At 32.2% G+C, this 19,819-nt stretch overlaps 2 protein-coding genes and 2 long non-coding RNA genes across 4 annotated transcripts; all 4 read left to right on the top strand.

Moving 5' to 3' along the window:
• The first annotated feature begins 206 nt into the window (after positions 1 to 206).
• On the top strand, positions 207 to 2,105 carry LOC128285591 (uncharacterized). Its single transcript, XR_008276078.1, has 2 exons — positions 207 to 1,545; positions 1,738 to 2,105. It is a non-coding gene; the product is annotated as an uncharacterized LOC128285591 (long non-coding RNA).
• Positions 2,106 to 4,807: 2,702 nt separating this feature from the next.
• Positions 4,808 to 8,166, top strand: LOC108478195 (putative DNA glycosylase At3g47830). The gene is made up of 4 exons (XM_017780627.2): positions 4,808 to 5,258; positions 5,691 to 5,891; positions 7,723 to 7,779; positions 7,859 to 8,166. Exons 1-4 carry the CDS (start codon positions 4,881 to 4,883, stop codon positions 8,087 to 8,089), a joined length of 867 nt encoding a protein of 288 aa, XP_017636116.1. The 5' UTR covers positions 4,808 to 4,880; the 3' UTR covers positions 8,090 to 8,166.
• A 1,041-nt stretch (positions 8,167 to 9,207) lies between these two features.
• LOC108478926 (peroxidase 31-like) lies at positions 9,208 to 10,820 on the top strand. The gene has a single exon (XM_017781379.2). The coding sequence runs from the start codon at positions 9,376 to 9,378 to the stop codon at positions 10,378 to 10,380; it is 1,005 nt and encodes a 334-aa protein (XP_017636868.1). The 5' UTR covers positions 9,208 to 9,375; the 3' UTR covers positions 10,381 to 10,820.
• A 4,297-nt stretch (positions 10,821 to 15,117) lies between these two features.
• LOC108478582 (uncharacterized) lies at positions 15,118 to 16,101 on the top strand. The gene is made up of 2 exons (XR_001870317.2): positions 15,118 to 15,479; positions 15,817 to 16,101. It is a non-coding gene; the product is annotated as an uncharacterized LOC108478582 (long non-coding RNA).
• The last annotated feature ends 3,718 nt before the right edge of the window (positions 16,102 to 19,819 follow it).

Below are 19,819 nucleotides of genomic sequence, written 5' to 3'. Positions count from 1 at the left end.
TATCCGAGAAAAAATCTCAGTGTTGCCACTTCCATCTTATTTTCTCATAGCAAGAAATCGAAAATCAAAAGCAATTACAAACTTCTTTAAAACCAGATTTACAATATAAAAGCAACACCCAATAAATCCACCAAATCAAGAACAACACGTAATCCACAGTCAAAGGCATATAAAACCACAAATAACAACTACCTTCATAAACCCACATTCGAAACAATATTTACTAAAATACCCGTTATTCAATAGATTTACGTATATATATTTACGTATGTGTGTGTTATTCAATCGATTTACGTATATATATATATATATATATATGTATGTGTGTGTATATTTATATATTCTTCATTTCCTATAATTAAGTAATCTTAACCCACTCATATAAGTCATCTCCTACTATTTGTTTCATTGAGCTGGTAATGTGTTGGAAATATGTTTTTGACAGAGAAGTAGCTTTTTTCATTTTAAAGGGTCCAAGATTCTCATCTCATGTTTTGGCAGCCAACCATAATCAACTTACCTTATCCAACAATCATCTCTCTATACAGCACACAATCTTTTATTCCCTCTCCTTTATCTGCAACATCAACTCAACAGGCAAAGGAAGAAAGGGTAGTGGTGGGGGAGCGTTATCGTCTACGTGCAATGAAGCTGCAGAGAGCTCTAAAGCTATAGCTTCTTCAAGAATGAGGTTGGAGCTGGAAAGAGGTCTGTCATTACACTTTGTGGGCTGGTCGGAGAAGGTTGGTGATGGTGATGGCAGCGCAGGTGAGAAGAAGGGAAATATGGTGAGAATTAACATGAGAAAGGAGAGAGAGATTTTTAGTGGTGATAGCACGTGGCCTTTTTTAATTGGTGGAATGTTTTTTAAAGTCTGTTAAGAAAATTGACTAACAAATAGTTGCGCCAAAAAAAAAATTTAAATATTAAAAGTAAAAAAAATATATAATTTAAGGGTTAAATAGTAAATTAAGCTTAATTTTATTATAATTATTTTTAAAATATTATTTAAATGTGTGTTCAAATAATTATATAAAAAGGGATAAAAATAAAGAGTTAAAAACTTGTTGGGTGTGAATTTGATCCTTTATTTCAGCCACATAGATGTAATAGGATGGAGGTGAAGGTCACGCAATAGGCTGGAATTTTAGTTGGTCTAAAAGATGAACAGCAAACATCAAGCATCATGGACTCCTCCTCCAAGTCCTTATTCCTATCTTTCTGACTCTTGAATACTATCATCATTACCCCCTCACCACCACCACCACCACCACTACCACTTATCGTCATCATGATCATCCCCACTTTCTTTTCAACATCATCCAAGCTCACAACCCAAGTCTCAAAGCTAAACAACCACAACAGAACTACCACCACCACCAAGAAGAAGAAGAGGAAAAAGAAGAAGAAGAAGTATAGCAAGCAGTGATGAGACTACTTTCAGTTTTCACTTAAACAAAGTCTTTTACTACTATGTGTTATGAGTGGAAGGGTCTTTTTGTTTCAGAAGATCCAACAACTCTATACGGGGAATCAAGCTTCTCGGTCCGATTTATTTGCTAGATTTAAGCAATTCATATAAGTTTTATTTATTTATTTTATTTTAGTTGACATGGAGTTTTTTCCTTTTTCACTACTTTGATCCATCACTTATATCAAAAGATGTAGCAATAACTAGCCTTGCTTCTTCTTCTTCTTCTTCTTCTTTTTTTTTTTTTCTATGGGGCCATACTATAGGCATGGTGTTTGTTGATGGTGTTCTTGGCGGTAGGGCTGATCTCCCAATGTCGGATGATAAAGTTGTGGAGCAGACCAAAGGTGAGAAGGGCATCAGATCAAAAGCAGTACTCAAGGATGCTATGCAATATTTAAGTGAAGAAAGAGTTTTAGATGGAGAACATTGTGGCAATATCATTTATGAAAGAAGGAGAAGATAATGGTGATATGTTAATTGTATGTTGCCCCCCAATTTCTCTCTCAAATCTCCCAACATGTTTCCTTTGTCTTTTCTTAAATTTTGTTTGTTTGGTGATCTGATACAAAAATATAAATACTCATCATGACATATGCAAACAGGTATTATTACCATGGAACCTTGACCAAAATCCTTTGAACTCTTGACAGATTTTCTTGTCGTAAAGGTCTCAGAAATTAACTTGATGAAATTCTTTCCCAGTGGCCTGCAACCCTAAGTACAATAAAAATAACACTTGAACTAGGGTTTTGCTTGGTAGCTGCATATATTTTCAGCAGTGAATCATTAATTATCGTTTTTCTTCTCTTCCATTTAAATTAGTATTGAAGCTGGGATTCAGTTGATCATATTAAAAAAAGAATACTCAACGAATGTGCAGCTCAAGTTTTTAGTATTAACACTTCATCTTCTTTTATACAATTTAAGGAGAAAAACTTGGCAGTATTTCCCGTAGGATGCTTCTTTTGAGGATTATGCCAGCAACAGCAACGGCAAAAGTAATAAATACTCGGTCAAACTGAAGGCGTAGCCCTTACCCAGCTTTTATTTTTTGTTTTAAAGCTTTCTGGTTTCGTTTGCATTCTCTTCTATTCCGATTATTCAACTACTCGTATCTTTAATTATTTTCTCCACATTTGGAAATTGATGCTTAATTTTCAATATGCTAAAGCATGGGATTTCTTTTGTTTCTCTTGCAAAAGAAAAACAACAACTTTTAATCAAATTTTTATTTATATGTTGAATATCACTGTGGTAAAGGTTTTCAGGCAAAACACTTTATAATGGTATAAATATTTTTTAAGTAAGTTTAAATTGAAAACGGGTAGTTGCATATGTACATCAACAAATTAAAATAATATGCTAAACCAGTCTACTTTTAACGGCTTAGCATTGATTTGGAAATTTTTTTCCTCCTGTCTTTTTTATTGTTAAGACAATGGTATGGTAGTATTATTTTGATATTAAATATTTAATTTAGTTCATAATAATTTACAATAATCCATTGTTAATATTATAATATATGAAGTATAAATTATTTGTAAAACTTAATTTAAATATATATCATATTAATTTATATTTTATATATAAATTAAATGAAAGACAAAAATATAATTAGGCACTCGGTTTTTAAAATGTTAACTTTTGAATTAAAAAGTTGGTTTGAAAAATTGGTTTAACTTAGAAAAACATTTTTAAGACCTTCCCTATTGCTTTTGAAAAAAAGCTACAAAATAAGAGATAAAAAGCGAATTTTTAGTAACAAAAAAAGCTTTTACACCTAAATGCAAAACCATAAACAATATTAAAGAATTTCAAAGATAAAAACTACTTTTAAAATAACTTTTGCGACCAAACATTAAAGTTGAAATTTGTAGCTTCGGGCTTTTGTCGATACAAGTTATTGATGATTGCTTATATTTCTACATTTTAGGCCCTTGTGTTTAGCATTTCATTTGGTTCTTTTTTAGCTTACTTTCTATGATTAATGTCTCATTTGCATTTGTTTGAATTTTTATTTAATTATGCTTGATTTTTATAAATTTTTAGTATTTGATAATTAATTAATTGTTTTATGACTTAGATTAAGTTTATCAAAATTTATGGTTCGAGTTTGAACATCATCGATAAATAAATAAAGTATGAAAAAAAAAATCGAGCACCATAATTTTAGAATTGGTGACTCAACGCAGAATCGCATCACAATATGTTGGTGTCCCTGTGTCACAAACTTCAAAACTTAGCCTCTAGCTCAATGCCCCTACGCCAACGTGAATATTTTATCCAAGTTTTAGGCGTATTTTGATCATTTATGAGTTCTACAACTTCAAGCAAATTTTTCTAACTTAGCTAATTTACGTTAATCCGACAATATAAATAGGATATTCTAAAAGGGAGTGAGAGAACTTTTGTTATTTTCTGCATTATAGTTATTTACTTCTTGAATGTGTCTTACAATTTTATGGGTTTCTAAACTCTTTTTTCTAGTTGAAGGATTATTGAATTTTGATTTCATAAAATTATCAGACTTAATTTTTTTGTTCTTTAGTATTCATGTATCTTATATTTTTATTACATTTGTTTAGGTTTGTTAAACACTTGACTGGTATTTGGCTTAGAATGTTGCCTTGCCAATTAAAATAATTAAATTTGTAATTATTTAATTCATTCTAATACTAGTGACAAACTGCATACCTTGTTTATGTCGTAGTGTACGATTATGTGGTGTGGATATCTAGCTTAAATGAACCTCATTGAGGTGAGTTTATTGGTTAGAATTAGGCCCCTCTCATTCTTAATGTTGTTGGTAAGTTAGATTTTGAGCGTTAAGTTATAAGATTATCTATTGGTTACGGAAGTAATTTCAAACGAATTGCCTATTGATTACTTCAAAAGTAAGGATAGATTAGTTGTTCGGTTTTAAATTAACTACAACTAATTTAGTAAATGTATTGAAGATATCATTGCATCAATGATTAAATTTATCTTCTTACTATTAATTTTCTTAAACTTTTAATTATCACTTTCAACGTTTTAGGTCTTAATTTTAGTTTTCGATTTTATAAAAAAAAACCTTTTTATTTACTTTGTTTTTGTTTAAAAATAAAATTATTATATATGTTTATGGACACGATACTAATATTATAGTCTCATAACTATTGGGGATATTTCATCTTTTAAAAACACTTTTTAGATAAATTGAAATTTGCTCCAAGGTTCTATTCTCTTCACATATCTTAAATTTAATCCTCTATTTTTATTTCTAAAAATTTTGTCTATGTACTTTCCAGATCAGGTCTAATTATTTTCTCTATTAAATTTATTATTATGAGATTTTAAAATAAAACTGTAAAAATTTTTCAAAAGGGCGGCATCGTTTGTCATTAAAAAAAGCGCGAAATAAAAAATGCAGAAAACCTGCAAAAGAAAGCAGCTTCGGCTGGATGGGCGGTCCCAGAAAACACCCAAATCAACCACTGAAGAGCCATACCCATGTCACCATAGACCCACCCCTGAAGAATGTAGAGCCGTAAGAGACGAGCTCTTGGCTCTCCATGGTTTCCCTCGAGAATTCCTCAAGTACCGCCGTCACAGGCTCATCAAAATGGAGCCCTTCAGTAACGAAGCACAGTCAGAGCCGTTGATTAACAGTGATGATGGGGATGATAAGGAAGAAAGCGTGTTGGATGGTCTGATCAAAATTGTGCTCTCTCAGAATACTACTGAGCTTAATTCCCAAAAGGCTTTTGCTTCTCTCAAGTCTGTTTTTCCCACCTGGGAAGATGTAAGCTTCCTTAGATTTTCTTCTAGTTTGTTGCAACTTTTTTTTTCTTTCTATTTTTGCTCGTTTTGGCTTGATGGGTATTTATGAAATTGGACCTATAGTTAGTTTTAACTTATTTGCTTTTACTGGCTTCATGGTTTATCCGTTAAAAACAAGAATTCCCTTTTCTCGTTAAAGCTCTTCTTATGTATTTGGTTGATGGTGAATTGGATATGTGTGTGTGTGTGGAACATTTTGCATGTTTTTAATTGCTTTTGCATTTGATGGTATTGTGTTGTTTTAGTTAAAATGCTTCTTAAGTTATGTTGGCTTTAGGGGTTTTTAGTCTTTAGAGGTGAGTTTGAAGACTTTGGTTTGTAGGGTGTTCCAATTTGGAGTCACATTTTAATCAGATGAATTGGGATATATGTATTAACGTCAGTTTTACTTCAGGTATATGCTGCTGAAACCAAAAGTCTAGAAAATGCAATAAGATGTGGCGGCTTAGCACCAAGGAAAGCTTCTTGTATTAAGAATGTGTTGAGTTGTCTGCATGAGAGAAAAGGCAAACTCTGCTTGGAGTACTTACGAGATTTGTCGGTTGATGAAATTAAGTCTGAGCTCTCCAATTTTAAAGGAGTTGGCCCTAAGACAGTAAGTTTCCTCGAATGGACTTTAGCATCTATGTTAAGTAATCTGAATTCAGTACTTCTATTGAAAGAAAGGAAATAAGCATTGCTCACTCCTTTTAAGCATTGCCTTTCTTGTCCATGGCAATTTTGCTTTTGTTATCTTTTCAAAAGGCAGATTTGTTGTTGTGGCTTTTTCTCTTGCAACCTTTAAATCAGTCTGTTTTTCCTTTTATGCTGAAAGCACAAAAGTAATGTACTTTTGACATCATCAATCACCTACTTTGCCTTAAGCGCAATTTGACTCTATTCATGCATGTCTGTGATCACGTAAATTCCATGCTCCATTTAATAGAATGTTTCTGCTACTCAATCATAGTTTCACTCCATTTGTAGTCTTTGATCAATGTCCTTTTGGTTATACTTCTTTTTCTTTCTTAAATATCATCCTATAAGTTCTGTGGTCCTCCTGAGTGTATCCATAGTTCATTTTATTATTCAAGGGAAGGAAAAAAAAGAACTTGATTATTAGTAACTCAACCAAAGGTTCCTAAGGTCATTGCAGTTAGATGCAGTCAAGCAAAATACTCAAATTTTGGCCTACTAGGATATTACTCTATTTACTAATAACATGTTATTCACTGAAGATATATATATGTCTTAACTGCTAATAGGAAACATCAAAAACTTCTAGAGATATTCACCTTTTTGTTGATTGCTGTGGTGTGTGTTTTGGAGCCCATTTCATCCCAAGATTCACTCATTGCTGCATCTGTCCTAATTCCGTATGGATAGCTGCTTCTAGAAATAAAGATACAGATAAAAGATCTTAGTGGTCCTGTGATAGTTTATTTAGTGCATCTTCCCTTTAATAATATCTATCTCTTTAGTTTCATATTTCATGAACGAGTACTACGAAGATAATATGAAACTCAGATAGTCTAAATGCTTTTTTTTTTTTTTTCTTTGTATGTGTGCATGGTACATGAAAATGTCTAACAATTTGCTGTATAGAATGTTGTATGGCCTTTTTCAGGTGCTTATTATTAAGGCAGAAAGTGCTATAAGTGCCCTTTGATCTGTACCCATGGAATTAATTGTTGAAAATATCTCAGCATGGAAAATAGTGACAAGCTGCAGGATCCTGCACTCAAGTTTGATGAATTCTCTATGTATTTTCACTTACATAATTGCATGTGTGTGTAACCGTTGATGAATGAATCAGTGTCCTGTTGGATTATGATGTTAAGGATATGTTCATTGACTTTGCCAATGTTCTATATGAAATCTATTGAAATTTGAGAAAGGAAAGAAAAATGGAATATATAAGCCTTTGTTATCAGTGTCGATCATTTTTAAGCCTGTGCTATTCTTCCTGATCATCTTCATTTTATCTAATACATAAATGTTGTCTTCTGTTATTTAATTTGGCATGGGTGTTGAATTGAATTTCACAATCACCAGAATATGGTATTACTCTTTTTACTGCCATCATTTCATTGGTATTTGACTTAAATTTATCACTTGTATTTTTAGAGTAAATTTATCACATGCTTTTGTCATACAATCCATGCTAGTTTGCATGTTATTCACAGAATTACAGCATGTATGTTAATCAGATATCTGTATGCTTCAGACCTTGTATCAAACTGACTAGGTTTAGGTAGTATGTTAAAGATTTCTATTACTGGTCATTTCCAATGCTGGTCTCTCGTTTAGATTTAATATTTTATCTGTTTAAACTCTTTGGATTGTGATCTGTTTTTGGAGTTATCACGTGTTTTAAATTGCTTAATATTACCAGCATTGAAATTTTAGATTAACCATACAAATCCTCAACTCTCAATGCCTGACAGGTGGCTTGTGTTTTGATGTTCAATCTTCAGCGAGATGATTTCCCAGTGGACACACATGTGAGTAGCAACAGATTGTTCCAGTTGTGTTTAAATTTATATTTGCAACTTATTTATTAGCTCTCAAATATCATTGCAGGTGTTTGAGATTGCTAGGGCCATCGGTTGGGTCCCTGCTGTAGCGGACAGGAATAAGACATACTTTCATCTCAACCGTAGGATCCCAAACGAACTTAAGTTTGATCTGAACTGTCTTCTGTATACACATGGTAAGCTTTGTCGCAAATGCACGATGAAAGGAAGTAGCCAGAAAAAGTTGACATCCGAAGATCGTTCGTGTCCCCTATGTGTAAATGTTGTGGAGGGTTAAATTTTTTAAAATTAAGATTAAATTGACATAATGTATAAATATTGTGGGTTAAAATTATTATTATGTTAAATTAAAAAGCTGTCATGTCGTATTCCTATTAGCTATTTTATAGTTAGTGATAAAAAAAGGAACAAAATCAAATAATTGAGTGATATTTTATAACTTTTAATAATTTGGTGAATAAAAAAATCTTTTACCAATAATTGAGTGAATGGTAATATAATTTACCCTAAAATTAATTATAGATCCTAATTAGTGTTGGGGCTTTGATTTTTTACTCGAACCAAGAGTGGAAAGCATTGGGAAGCCTCATGCGGCCCTAGAGAGGTCAACATAGGGGTTTAATAACTAGTAAGTGACCAATTTCTATCCTTTTTGTTTGAGGACTCACACGTTACTTTCACTTAAACTCTTCCATATTTTCTCAATAAATATATAAAATGAATGAGTCACCACAGATACATATGTTAGTTGTCTAAGAGATAATTCTGCATAAATAAATTAGAAAATTTATTATTTATACTCTTGACTCGACTCAATAAATGATTGTAATTGTTATTCTTTAAAGCTATTTTAATTTTAATTCTAATCAAAGTAATCAGGTTGAGGTTAAAAATATTTTTAATTTAAATCATGATTTTAAATTAAAAAATAGTAAATAGATAGACTTTCAAATCAACTGGAATTTTAATCTAAGTTAAAAAGTCAAAAGAAAACCAAAAGCTTGTTTATTCAATTTTCAATTTTGGTTTGGATCTCTCTCTTCAAGCATTCATAAATGTGAAAATAACAAAAAAGAAAAGACTGTTTGATTGAATTTTGGATTAAAGTGATTGGAAAGGACAAAAATTTCTTTAGAAAAACCTTTTACAATCCCCCTATCCCATAACATTGAGCAAACACACGCAAGAAGTGATTTAATATGAATAAGTATTAGAAATAGTAAAATAATTATTTTATGCAAATAAAAATGACTTATACATATATTGCTAATTTTGATATTATTTTCATTTAAAAGATAATCCAGATGGGAAATGTTAGTGGGGAAGCGTAGAAAAAGCCAAGTCACCCAAATTTTAGGATGGAAACAAGAAAACCCCAAAATGGAAAAACAGAAAAAACAGAAACAGGGTTAAAATAAAGAGGGAGGGAAGGGAAGCGCGAGAGAGCAGATCAGAGGTGGACGCATCCCCAGGATATTGGCGCAATATTCAAGACATTAGCGTTCTTTTTCTGCCCCCGTCCCTCGGACACAGGCATTGAGGGACAGGAAGCTAAAGGAACCCATGGCTTTTCCTTCCTTTCTCTTCCTCCTCATCCTCCTTCCCCTTTTCTTCTCCAATATCCCTTTCTCACTCTCACAGTCCCAACTTTCGCCTGACTATTACAGGCAATCTTGCCCTAACTTGGACAACATCATTCGAGATGTCGTCACCACCAAACAGATCAGCAACCCCACCACTGCCGCTGGCACCCTCCGCCTCTTCTTCCATGACTGCATGATAGGAGGCTGTGACGCTTCCGTACTCATCTCCAGCAATTCCTTCAACAAGGCCGAACGTGACGCCGACATCAACCTCTCTCTTCCCGGCGATGCTTTCGACGTAATTGTACGTGCCAAGACTGCCGTTGAGCTTTCCTGCCCCGGCGTTGTCTCTTGCTCCGACATCCTCGCCTTGGCCACACGTAACGCCATTACCATGGTTGGGGGACCCTTCTACACCGTTAACCTTGGCCGTAAGGACAGCCTGGTGTCCACTCAGTCCAGCGTAGAAGGGCACATGCCACTGGCTAACATGACCATGGATGAGATCATCAAAAAGTTTGAACCCAAGAACTTCACCGTTCAAGAATTGGTCGCCCTCACCGGTGCCCACACCCTCGGATTCGCTCACTGCAAGGAGTTCGCTTACAGGCTCTTCAGGTATAGCAAAACTGTCCCCACCGATCCTGCTTATAATCCCAAGTATGCCGAGGCTCTAAAGAAACTCTGTCACAACTATGAGAAGGATCCTGCAATGTCAGCTTTCAATGATGTAATGACTCCATCCAAGTTTGACAATCTTTATTACCAGAACTTGGAGAAGGGAATGGGACTGTTGGAATCTGACAATGCGCTGTTCCAGAACCCCAAAACCAGGCCTTTCGTGCAATTGTATGCTAAAAACCAGACTGCTTTTTTCAATGATTTCGCTCGAGCAATTGAGAAGCTTAGCCTTAATGGGGTTAAGACTGGGAATCAAGGAGAAGTCAGGCGGAAATGCGATGCTTTTAACTCTATTCACATTTGAACACTTCTTTTCTGGCGGTGGCCATAGATAATGTGAGCAATATATCATACTAAAGTCATCGATCAAGAGACTGTATTCTCTTACTATTACATTTGCAATTTTCTTTTCATCCAAACCAGGAGCGAAGTGGAGAAACAAATTTTGGTATCGAAATTAAATTTTATACTTTTATAATTTTAAAAAATTAAATTAAATTATTATTATTTTATAAATTATAAAATGAATACTAAACCAAATGATTTTTATATGGAATGGATGGTTTTCGATGTTTCAAATGATGATGGCATCCGTTTCTGATTCTCTGCACCAACATCGTTATGTATGTAAGTATGTATAAGAATTTGTAATTTATACCTATCTATCGTTATATCATTTATTTTCAGCTCCTAATTTTGGAGCTACCATTAATAGGTATTATTTTCAAAATATTCTAAATTTTATTACTATATTTTAATTAATTGTGCCATGTAGTTATTTTCATGTTTCAATCAATTATATCCATTTATTCTATAACATGTATATATTTGTGTGATTACAATTTATTTTTTGTTTTTGTTTTATAACAATTCTATTTCAATAAAAATGTTAAATTTAATAAAATTTGCATTTATTAATAAACTGTTAATAAATTAATTAGTGAATGAAAGGTATTAAAAATTTCAATATTATATCAATTTGTAATAATACATTTTATCATTCAAATTTCCAAAATTCTCATTACATTTGAAATTACCAAATGTTACCGACTTGTATTCTTTCCTTTTATATAAAATGTGAGAGTTTTCACGAAATAAAAAAAAAAAAAAGTGATCACTTTGTACAGTACTTCTAATTTATTAGTCAATTATTTTAATCGTTAAAGAAATTAAAAGGATTTCACTTTATTAAAGGTTGAGCGAATACCTCACCCATAAATAGTACATCAACAGATAACGTATGGATAAATTATCAATTCACATCGGAATTTACTTGAAGGCTCTTCCTATCACATCTAAGTACACAAATAATAAGATTTTCCATAGTTCAATTATCAACTCTCCATGTTATTATCAAGATATGATCATATCACATTCAAGTAAGTTTTTATTTTATTTTATAAGCTTTGATTTTATTATCCAAGAAAAAACAATATTCTGCTGCAAGAAAACATCAAACAACTGATCTATAAACCAACAATCAACAAATCAAATCACCTATACATTATGGTTATTTTCATTATCATTCCCATTGATTTTAGTAGTTGACGATCTAACTCTTATTATGTCCTTAATCAATTCCAACAGCTCCAGTTCAAATCTTTGTTGGCTCCTAAATTGCTTACAGTTCCTCTCTCACCATATCCAATAAACATCAGCATTCCAAGCCAGCCCAAGTACCACTGTAATGAAAGTTCTTTCTTTTAGCTTTGCTTGCAATCATCGTTGCTCCTGTCTCCAATTCATAAGTTCCTGTTTAATTTGAGAAGTTTTAGTATCTTTTGCCAGATTCTTCTAAGGTAAACACATTCCACAAACAAGTGGTCTCTAGTCTCTTGACCTGATTTGCAAATTATACAACTTTCACCTAAGTTCATTCTCCAAGTCCTTATTTTATCTTTTGTCGGCAGCCTGTCTAATGTAGCCAACCAAGATATAAAGGAATTATTGGGAATATAAAGAGGGCACCAGATGACCCTACAACAAGGCACCTTGCTAGCCTTTGGCCTTATTTCCTACCAAACTTTATTTACTTGATACCTCTTTCCCTGCACTGGCCAACCTCTTGCTTGAAAAACCTGAAAAGTTTCATTTCTTAATCCCATCGATTTCTTCCAACCCAAATAACTATTCTGAAGGCAATTGCATAAGATGTCTTCCCTTAGCATGTAAGCATTAATACAAGCAATCCACAATGAACCAGCTTGGATAAGAATGGCCTAAAGGTGATGAACTTCACATGCCTTGTTCCAATTGGCAAGATCTGTAAGACCAAAGCCTCCTTCATTTTTTGGCTTAAGAATTTGCGCCCAACTCACTTTAGCCGCTTTAACTTTTTCATTTTGTCCCTTTCATAAAAATCTCATACACATTTGATTCACCAACTTAATCACTACCTTAGGTAGAAGAAAATGTCCTGTCCGGTAGTTCTGAACGTGAAACAAAATAGATTGAACCAACTGAGCCCGACATGCACAAGACAAATTTTTAGCTACCCACCCATTAACCTTCATGGCAACCTTTCCCAGCAAAGGAGCACAATCTTTTACTGTGAATTTCCTTGCAACAAGTTGTATCCCAAAATATCATACTGGTAAACAAACCAATGCAAAACCAGTAATCTTATGCGCCACCTCCAACTCAACCTGAGTCATACCAGCTGAGTAGACCTAACTCTTTGACCTGGACTTAGTAATGCACCCCTCAATCCATGAAATAAAAAATTAAGGAAATCACATTGCTTTAAAAACAATATCCCAAAAATCCCAACTCACTGAATCAAACATTTTTTTTGTAAATCGATCTTCAATGTGCATATAGGAGAAAGAGAAGTCCTCCCATATATTCTAACAAGCTCCTGAGCCAAGAGTATATTCTCTGAAATACTCCTCACTTGAATAAAAACTGACTGATTAGGCGCAATGCAACTTGGTAGAAACTTAACAAGGCTATTCACCAAAATCCTTGTAATTCTCTTATAAATTACAGAGCAACAAGAAATTGGTCTGTAATCTTTGCTGCACAAGATTTATCTTCGTTGGTACTAAAACCGCAATTGTAGAATTAAAAGCAGGCAAGAACCTTCTTGTTTCAAAGTAACTCTACACTGCCTCTATCACATCCTCCCCCACAATTTCTCACGCTATCTAAAAGAAATGAGAGGTATAACCATCTAGTCCAAGTGCTTTATCACTATATTGAGAAAACATAGCCTCCTTTATCTCCCCTCTTCCCAATGGTTTCATCAAATCCCTCTGCTCAACCTGTGATAAAGTGATTGGCAACAAATCTTTCTCTCCCAAAAGTTTTCTTTATAATATCCAACAACCTCCTTTTCTAGTTCTTCCTGAGATTCAAGTCTATCCCCATTATCACTGTAGTAACCATTTTTTTTAAACAGAAATCGACTTTAATTTTGAAAGTGAAAATTAAAATGGGAGTCGCCACCAATCCTTTTTGATGAGGTGTGATCGGGTCACCTTAAATTAATTATTTTAATAAAATTTAAGTTTTACTAAAACGATAATTTTTTGTCTAAGAAAATCAAAAAACGAGTTCGGGAGTCGGTTACGCATGAGGAAGGGTTAGCACCCTCGATACGTCCAAAATTGGTACTTAGTTGATTAATTTGTGTCTTAGTGTCGAAAATTTGAAAACTTGATAGAATTTAAAATACGATTCCTCTTTGTATTAATGCTAATTTAAAAAAAAATGATTGAATAAATTAAAACGGATGTTAAGGACTCTCTCATCTCGAGGTAATAAAATATCATGTCCAGTAAGTTAGGACACGATATTTTAACTTCTTTTAAAAGGATATTCGGTTAATTAGGATGAACGAGGAAAATCGAAACCCAATAAATTAGGGCACGTTTCCCCGAATTTCGAACACCGAATATTGCCTTTATGAAAGAATTATTTTAGTTGGGTAATTAATATAAATTAAGTGGTAAAGTGGAATAGCGAAAATGAACAAACAAATATGAATTTCGATATCAATGAACATAACGAATAAAAATAAATGCATAATAAGAATAATGAGATTAGAAATAGAGGAGTAAAACAAACAGGCAATGTAAGAGAATAATAAAAGATTAATAATAATTATAATAGTAAAAATAATAATAGTAATAATAGCTAAGTGGGAAATAGTAACAGTACATTAATAAGACAAATAATATAATAATAGTGATAGCACTAAAGAAAAGAAAAAAAATATTAATAATAGTAATAAATAGAAAATAATAGTACATTAATAATAATAGTATATGTTAATATCAATAATGATATGTATAAAAAGGAAATAATAATATGGTAAAAAATATGTTAATAAAAATAAAAATAGAAATAAAAATAATAGTAATAATGATATTAATAATAGTAATAAAACAGAGAAAAGAAAAAATATATATATATAACAATGAAAAGTAATGATAATAATTATTATAATAGTAATGATATAAAATCAATGAGGTAATAAGCAAATGGGTATTAAAAGAAAATATAATCATAGTAATAATAGTTGTAGTAATAATAATAGTAAGAAAAATAGTGATAATATAACAATAATAGTAATATAACAAAAGAATAATAATAATAATAATTGTAATGGAGATAATAATAATAATAATAATAATGATACTAAGACTAATATAAATAAAAATATAAAAACCAAAAAAAAATAGCAATAGCAATAATAATAATGGAATGAAGGTAATAATAATAATAGTAAATAATATGCAAGAAAATAAAATACAATTATAATACCATAATGTTAAATAATAAAATAAAATATAAAAGAAAAGGACGAAAAGGGGCTAATTTGAACTCTAGACAGAAATTTAGGGCGAAAATAATAAAATAAAAAGAAATGGGACCGAAATGCTAATATACATAAGTGTCAAAGCCAAATTAAAAAGAAATGAAATAAATGAGGCATGATTGAATGTTTGCGCAAATGGGAAGGACCTAATGCAAAATTCTCCCATTTTCAATTAAAAGGCACATATTAGGCCTGATAAACGGGTTAAAGTGCAGGCCTCTTTTTTTTTTTAAAAACTTAAAACTCTTTTTTTTTTATTTTGTGTTTCCAGCCCCCCCTTTTTTTTAAAGAAAACAGAAAGTTTTTTTGCTTTCTCTCCTTCCCCTTTTCTCCTCCATTTCTCTCTTTTTAGCTAGGGCTTCATACCCATCATCGCCGCCGCCGTTAAGGCCACCATGGACGGTGGTTGAAGGCATGTGAAAAGGAGGGTTTTTCACCTCCGTTTAAAGAGTTTGAAAACCGAGCCTCCTCAAAACCCCCCTCAAAAAAACGATATATGAAAGAAAGGCCCCTTTTTCTTTCTTGAAATCGACTTCAGCGATGGAGAGGAGAACTCCAATGGCCGACCACGGGGCGTTCGGGTAAGGTTCTCCTCTTTTTGTTTTCTTTTTATTAATTTTTCTATTTAAAATAGATTTGTAATGAAAATAAAAAGATAAAAAAAAATAAATTGAACAAAAAGAAACCGAACAAGTAGAGACTAAAATCAACCTTTCTTGATTTTGTTTTTCTAATTTTTTACTGATGTGTGTGTAAAAAGCTTTTGTAAAAAAAGAAGAAGAAATTTCAATGACCAGGTTCTGGCTTTTAAAGCCAAGTTACAAGACTTTTATTTTCTATTTTTTGTCTTTTTGCTCTTGTTTCTTCTGCTACTTGGCCTCTGTTGTTGCTGCTGTTTCTTGTTGTTTGTGTTTGCAGGGTATAGGAGTGTCAGACGCGTGGAGCGTGGTGACCAAGGCTGAGGGGCATGCGTGGGGCGTGGTGGCCAAGGTTGAGGGGTATGCGGCGGCTGAAGGTCTTGGTACCTAAGGTTGGTTGCTGAAAAATTTTAGGATATTGGGCTAGTTGAGTTTTTAGGGTTTTAATTTTTTTGGTCTATAATTGGGTTGATAACTTTGTTTGTAAATGGACTTTTAATTTAGACTATTTTATTTGTGTTTATTTATCTGGGCCAAAATTGGCTACTACAATCATTCATTAAAACTTTTATTGAGCTTCTACCATTTCTACTTTTTACTGCACTAAGGAAGACATGGGTGTTCTGATCCCCCTCCCTAATCCATATAATCCTAGATCTTTGCCTATAGTAACTTTCCTCTGTTGCAAGAAGGTCCCTCTACTGCTTAGACAGATACGTTAATTGCTCCACCAATACAAGATCAACATTGTCCCCCAAAGTAAGCAATTGTACTTCCTCAAGCATTTTTTAACCTTCGGAAACCTTATTAAAATATCATCATAACATGCTGCATTTAACTTCCTCGATTCCACCTTGAGTCTCTTTAACCTTAGGAATAATCTGGTTATAGGATTACCCTCAACTGGCACCTTCAAAGAACTTTCCACAATGTGCAAAAACTCAGTATTTTTTATCCAAAAATTGAAAATTTTAAAAAGGCTTCGGATGTGGCAACTCCTCTCTATCCGAAACCAGAATAGCTAAACGATTATCTGAATCTGAGGTGGCAGAAACTCAACAAAAGAATGGGCAAAAGCATTAAATCATTCTCCATTAATCATCACTGTCCAGTTTTCTAGCTAAATAACTCTCCTTTTGTAAATTTGACAAAGTGTAAGTTGGACCAAAGTATGAATGATCCTGCAATTCCAAACCATTAATGCATTTAAGAAACTCTTCTATATCCCTCATCAATTGACCGCTGCATTGAGATCCCAAACTCTCCTTAATGTCAGCAATAACATTAAAATCACCAGCTAATAACCATGGATTACCCCCAACACCTTGTTGAATGTCCTTCAAATGTTCCCAAAATCTGCATCTTTCTCTACTCTCATTTCTCCCATAGATTGCTGTAAAATAACCCTGCTTAGAATATGCTTGAAAACTACAAGTAATACTTCGATCAGAAACTGCCACTAGCTTCTATCGAACATTATTTCTCCAAATAATCCATATCCTTCCATTTTCAGCCACACCGTAAGTACGTAAAAATCCCTACCCTTGAAACCACGCATCAACAATCACTTGCGCATTACTATGCTTAACCCTTGTCTCCAATAAACATACAATATCAACTTTAAGCAAAAAATTTCAATCTGCAATGTTCTTCAGTTTAGAGGAATGATTCATTCCTCAAACATCCAAATTACCCACTAAATTCAGAGGTTGATGGAAGACCTCCTAAGGTAGATACTACTGCCTTATTACCCTTTTTCCCTCTATCAACTTGATTTTTTCCTTTTTGGTTTGAGAACTTTCATCAAATTGGCCACCGCAGAAGCAGCTGCTCTAGAGAATTTTCTTCTCCCTCATCCAATTCATGCTCGCTGAAGTCCTGGGCTAATTGGTTGTCTTCTAACAAAGCAAATCTGTTGGTTGAACCTAATAGGACACCCTTGCCCTTTACTTGTGAACTACTAGATAACTTGTGCTTACCCTTTGCTTGTACACCCAAATCAATTTCAGTATGAGCTCCATTATTTAGAGAGACTCCATCAACCAAACTTACATTAGATAGAATAACATATTGCACTTCAGACTCCGACTTACCTTCATCTATTTCAACCCTCAACTACTAACCTTAGAAACCTGCACCTTATTATTGTCCTTTAGCTTTTTGGGGCAAGCTTTGTCAACATGCCCAAAAATTGAAAACTTTGAACAACGCTGTGGTATCCATGGCACCTCAACCCACAATATTCTGGTTGAGCTATCCTTAAGGACTATATCAATTATTCTAGGAATAATCTGATTTGCATCAATTTCTACACAAACTTTCGCATAGACTAATCTAGATTGTCCGGCTGTAATTGTGTCCATGTATAATGGAACGCCAATGGCCCTGGCAACATAACATAGCTCTAATGGAATATGACTAAGATGTACCCACACTGGCAATTTATGCAAATAAAAATCAGGTCGTTTTATACTTGGTTCACATTTACGAACAAGCATTCGTTTATTTCGAATGTGCCACGGCCAATGGTCCAACACCTAATCATAAGCCTCCAAAGATGAAAATTGTATAAGATAAATATTTATGCCCATATATTTCAACTCCAGAGCTCCAAATTAACCGTCTTCTGCAGTAAAATGAAGTTAGACGGTTTATTAAGAAGCTGAACAACAAGGAAGAATTGCTGGACCTGAACACCAGCACCGAAAACTTCCGACGGATGTGCAGCCGTAATACTTCCATTATTGTTCAATGGAAGAAAGTATTGCAGCGATTGATCACTCAAATTTTTACTTAAAATTACATTATGTTACTCCAATAATGTTTAAAACAAAAATGTTTGATTTAAATGTCCAATGAACTAAAAAGTACTCTCTTTTTTTTTTTTCAAAGATACTACCAATAAGCTTGTCGTTTATTTTAAATATGTAGGCGAAAATACGTGGATGGGGAAAATTTACACCTTATAAATAAGATAAATAAAATTAGTATCAAATATTTCGATCTGATTTGATAAGCTAGCTTGGCATCCATCAATATTTTACATGGACTAAAACTATGCACGTGTCACGTCACGTAAATACCCATTATTGCTATTACAATGCTTTTCACTAAGTTTAATATCTGATATCAATTTAATTTTAAAATATATTAAAGATAATGTTATAAAATGAATGATGTATCCATGAAAATGAAATCAATAATTTAACTTTTAAGAAAATAAAATTATATAAAAATTAACTCATTTATCTTTATTGTATTTTTATAGAGAATTATTATGATTTTTTCTGAAATAACAATACGACTCGTCATTGTAATTTTTTATAATTAATAAGAAGGAAAAAAATTTTCCAAAATAAAAACCGAACCATAAAATTCTAAAAAATCAGTGGACTCCACAACTTTTCCTTCCCAGACAAAACCATTTAATCTAATTTAATTTTAAAGGTAAAATTATCGAAAATGAGAATTTTATAATTTAATTTAAATAATTTTTATATTTTTAAATTTAAATAATTTATAATCTTTTTATTTGTAGACGAGTAAATTTTTATTTTAAATAAAAAGCAATTTATGTTAAAATTTTAAGTAATTTATGTTTACCTTTTAAGTGTAAATTAAATTAAAGATTACGCATGATTTGAATTTAAATATAAATTAAAATATAAAAATTTGTTTGGTTATGCAAAAATAAAGCCAAAATTAAATAAAACTAGATCTTAAAAATACATTTATAAAAATTAGAAATAGAAATAAAAATGACTTTAATGGAAATGATAAAGTTAAATAGTGAAGGCTATGATATTTTGGATACAAATTTTGTGATTCCTATAATGTGTATATAATTTCCTAGATTTATTAAAGTATAAAAAAATAAAACTCTCAAAATAATAATTGTTATTTTGTAAAAGGATGAGATTATGGTAATTTCACAGTTGAATTAAGACTCCATTAATACATTACATCAATTTAGTCATACTTTTAATAATAATAATAATATTATTATTATTAAATAATTATAAAACACTATAAAAATTATTTAAAACTTTTCAAATTTTTGTAACTTTTAATAATTTTTAAATAATTATTTATGTTTTATAATTTTAAAAAATTATATCTAAGATGAATTAGAAAAATCATTTGTCCAATTCTTCTTGAATGTAGTTTTTAAATAATTATAATTATAACTATAACAAATATTTATTTTTAGGTTACTTTAATTTTTAAAATATTATCACATCACAAGGTCAGTAGTTAGGCTTTTCTCTCAACCACATCAAAAT

The sequence above is a fragment of the Gossypium arboreum genome, chromosome 12, assembly GCF_025698485.1.
Source record: "Gossypium arboreum isolate Shixiya-1 chromosome 12, ASM2569848v2, whole genome shotgun sequence".
Classification (NCBI taxonomy): Eukaryota; Viridiplantae; Streptophyta; class Magnoliopsida; order Malvales; family Malvaceae; genus Gossypium; species Gossypium arboreum.
The sequence above is the reverse complement of the archived record's forward strand: the minus strand, read 5'-3'. Positions and strand labels throughout refer to the sequence as shown.

Coding starts and splice junctions, on each gene's coding strand:
- LOC108478195 (XM_017780627.2), top strand. CDS start 4,881: ATGCAGAAAACCTGCAAAAGAAAGCAGCTTCGGCTGGATGGGCGGTCC. Junction 5,259..5,690: donor TTTTTCCCACCTGGGAAGAT/GTAAGCTTCCTT, acceptor GTTTTACTTCAG/GTATATGCTGCTGAAACCAA. Junction 7,780..7,858: donor ATTTCCCAGTGGACACACAT/GTGAGTAGCAAC, acceptor ATATCATTGCAG/GTGTTTGAGATTGCTAGGGC.
- LOC108478926 (XM_017781379.2), top strand. CDS start 9,376: ATGGCTTTTCCTTCCTTTCTCTTCCTCCTCATCCTCCTTCCCCTTTTC.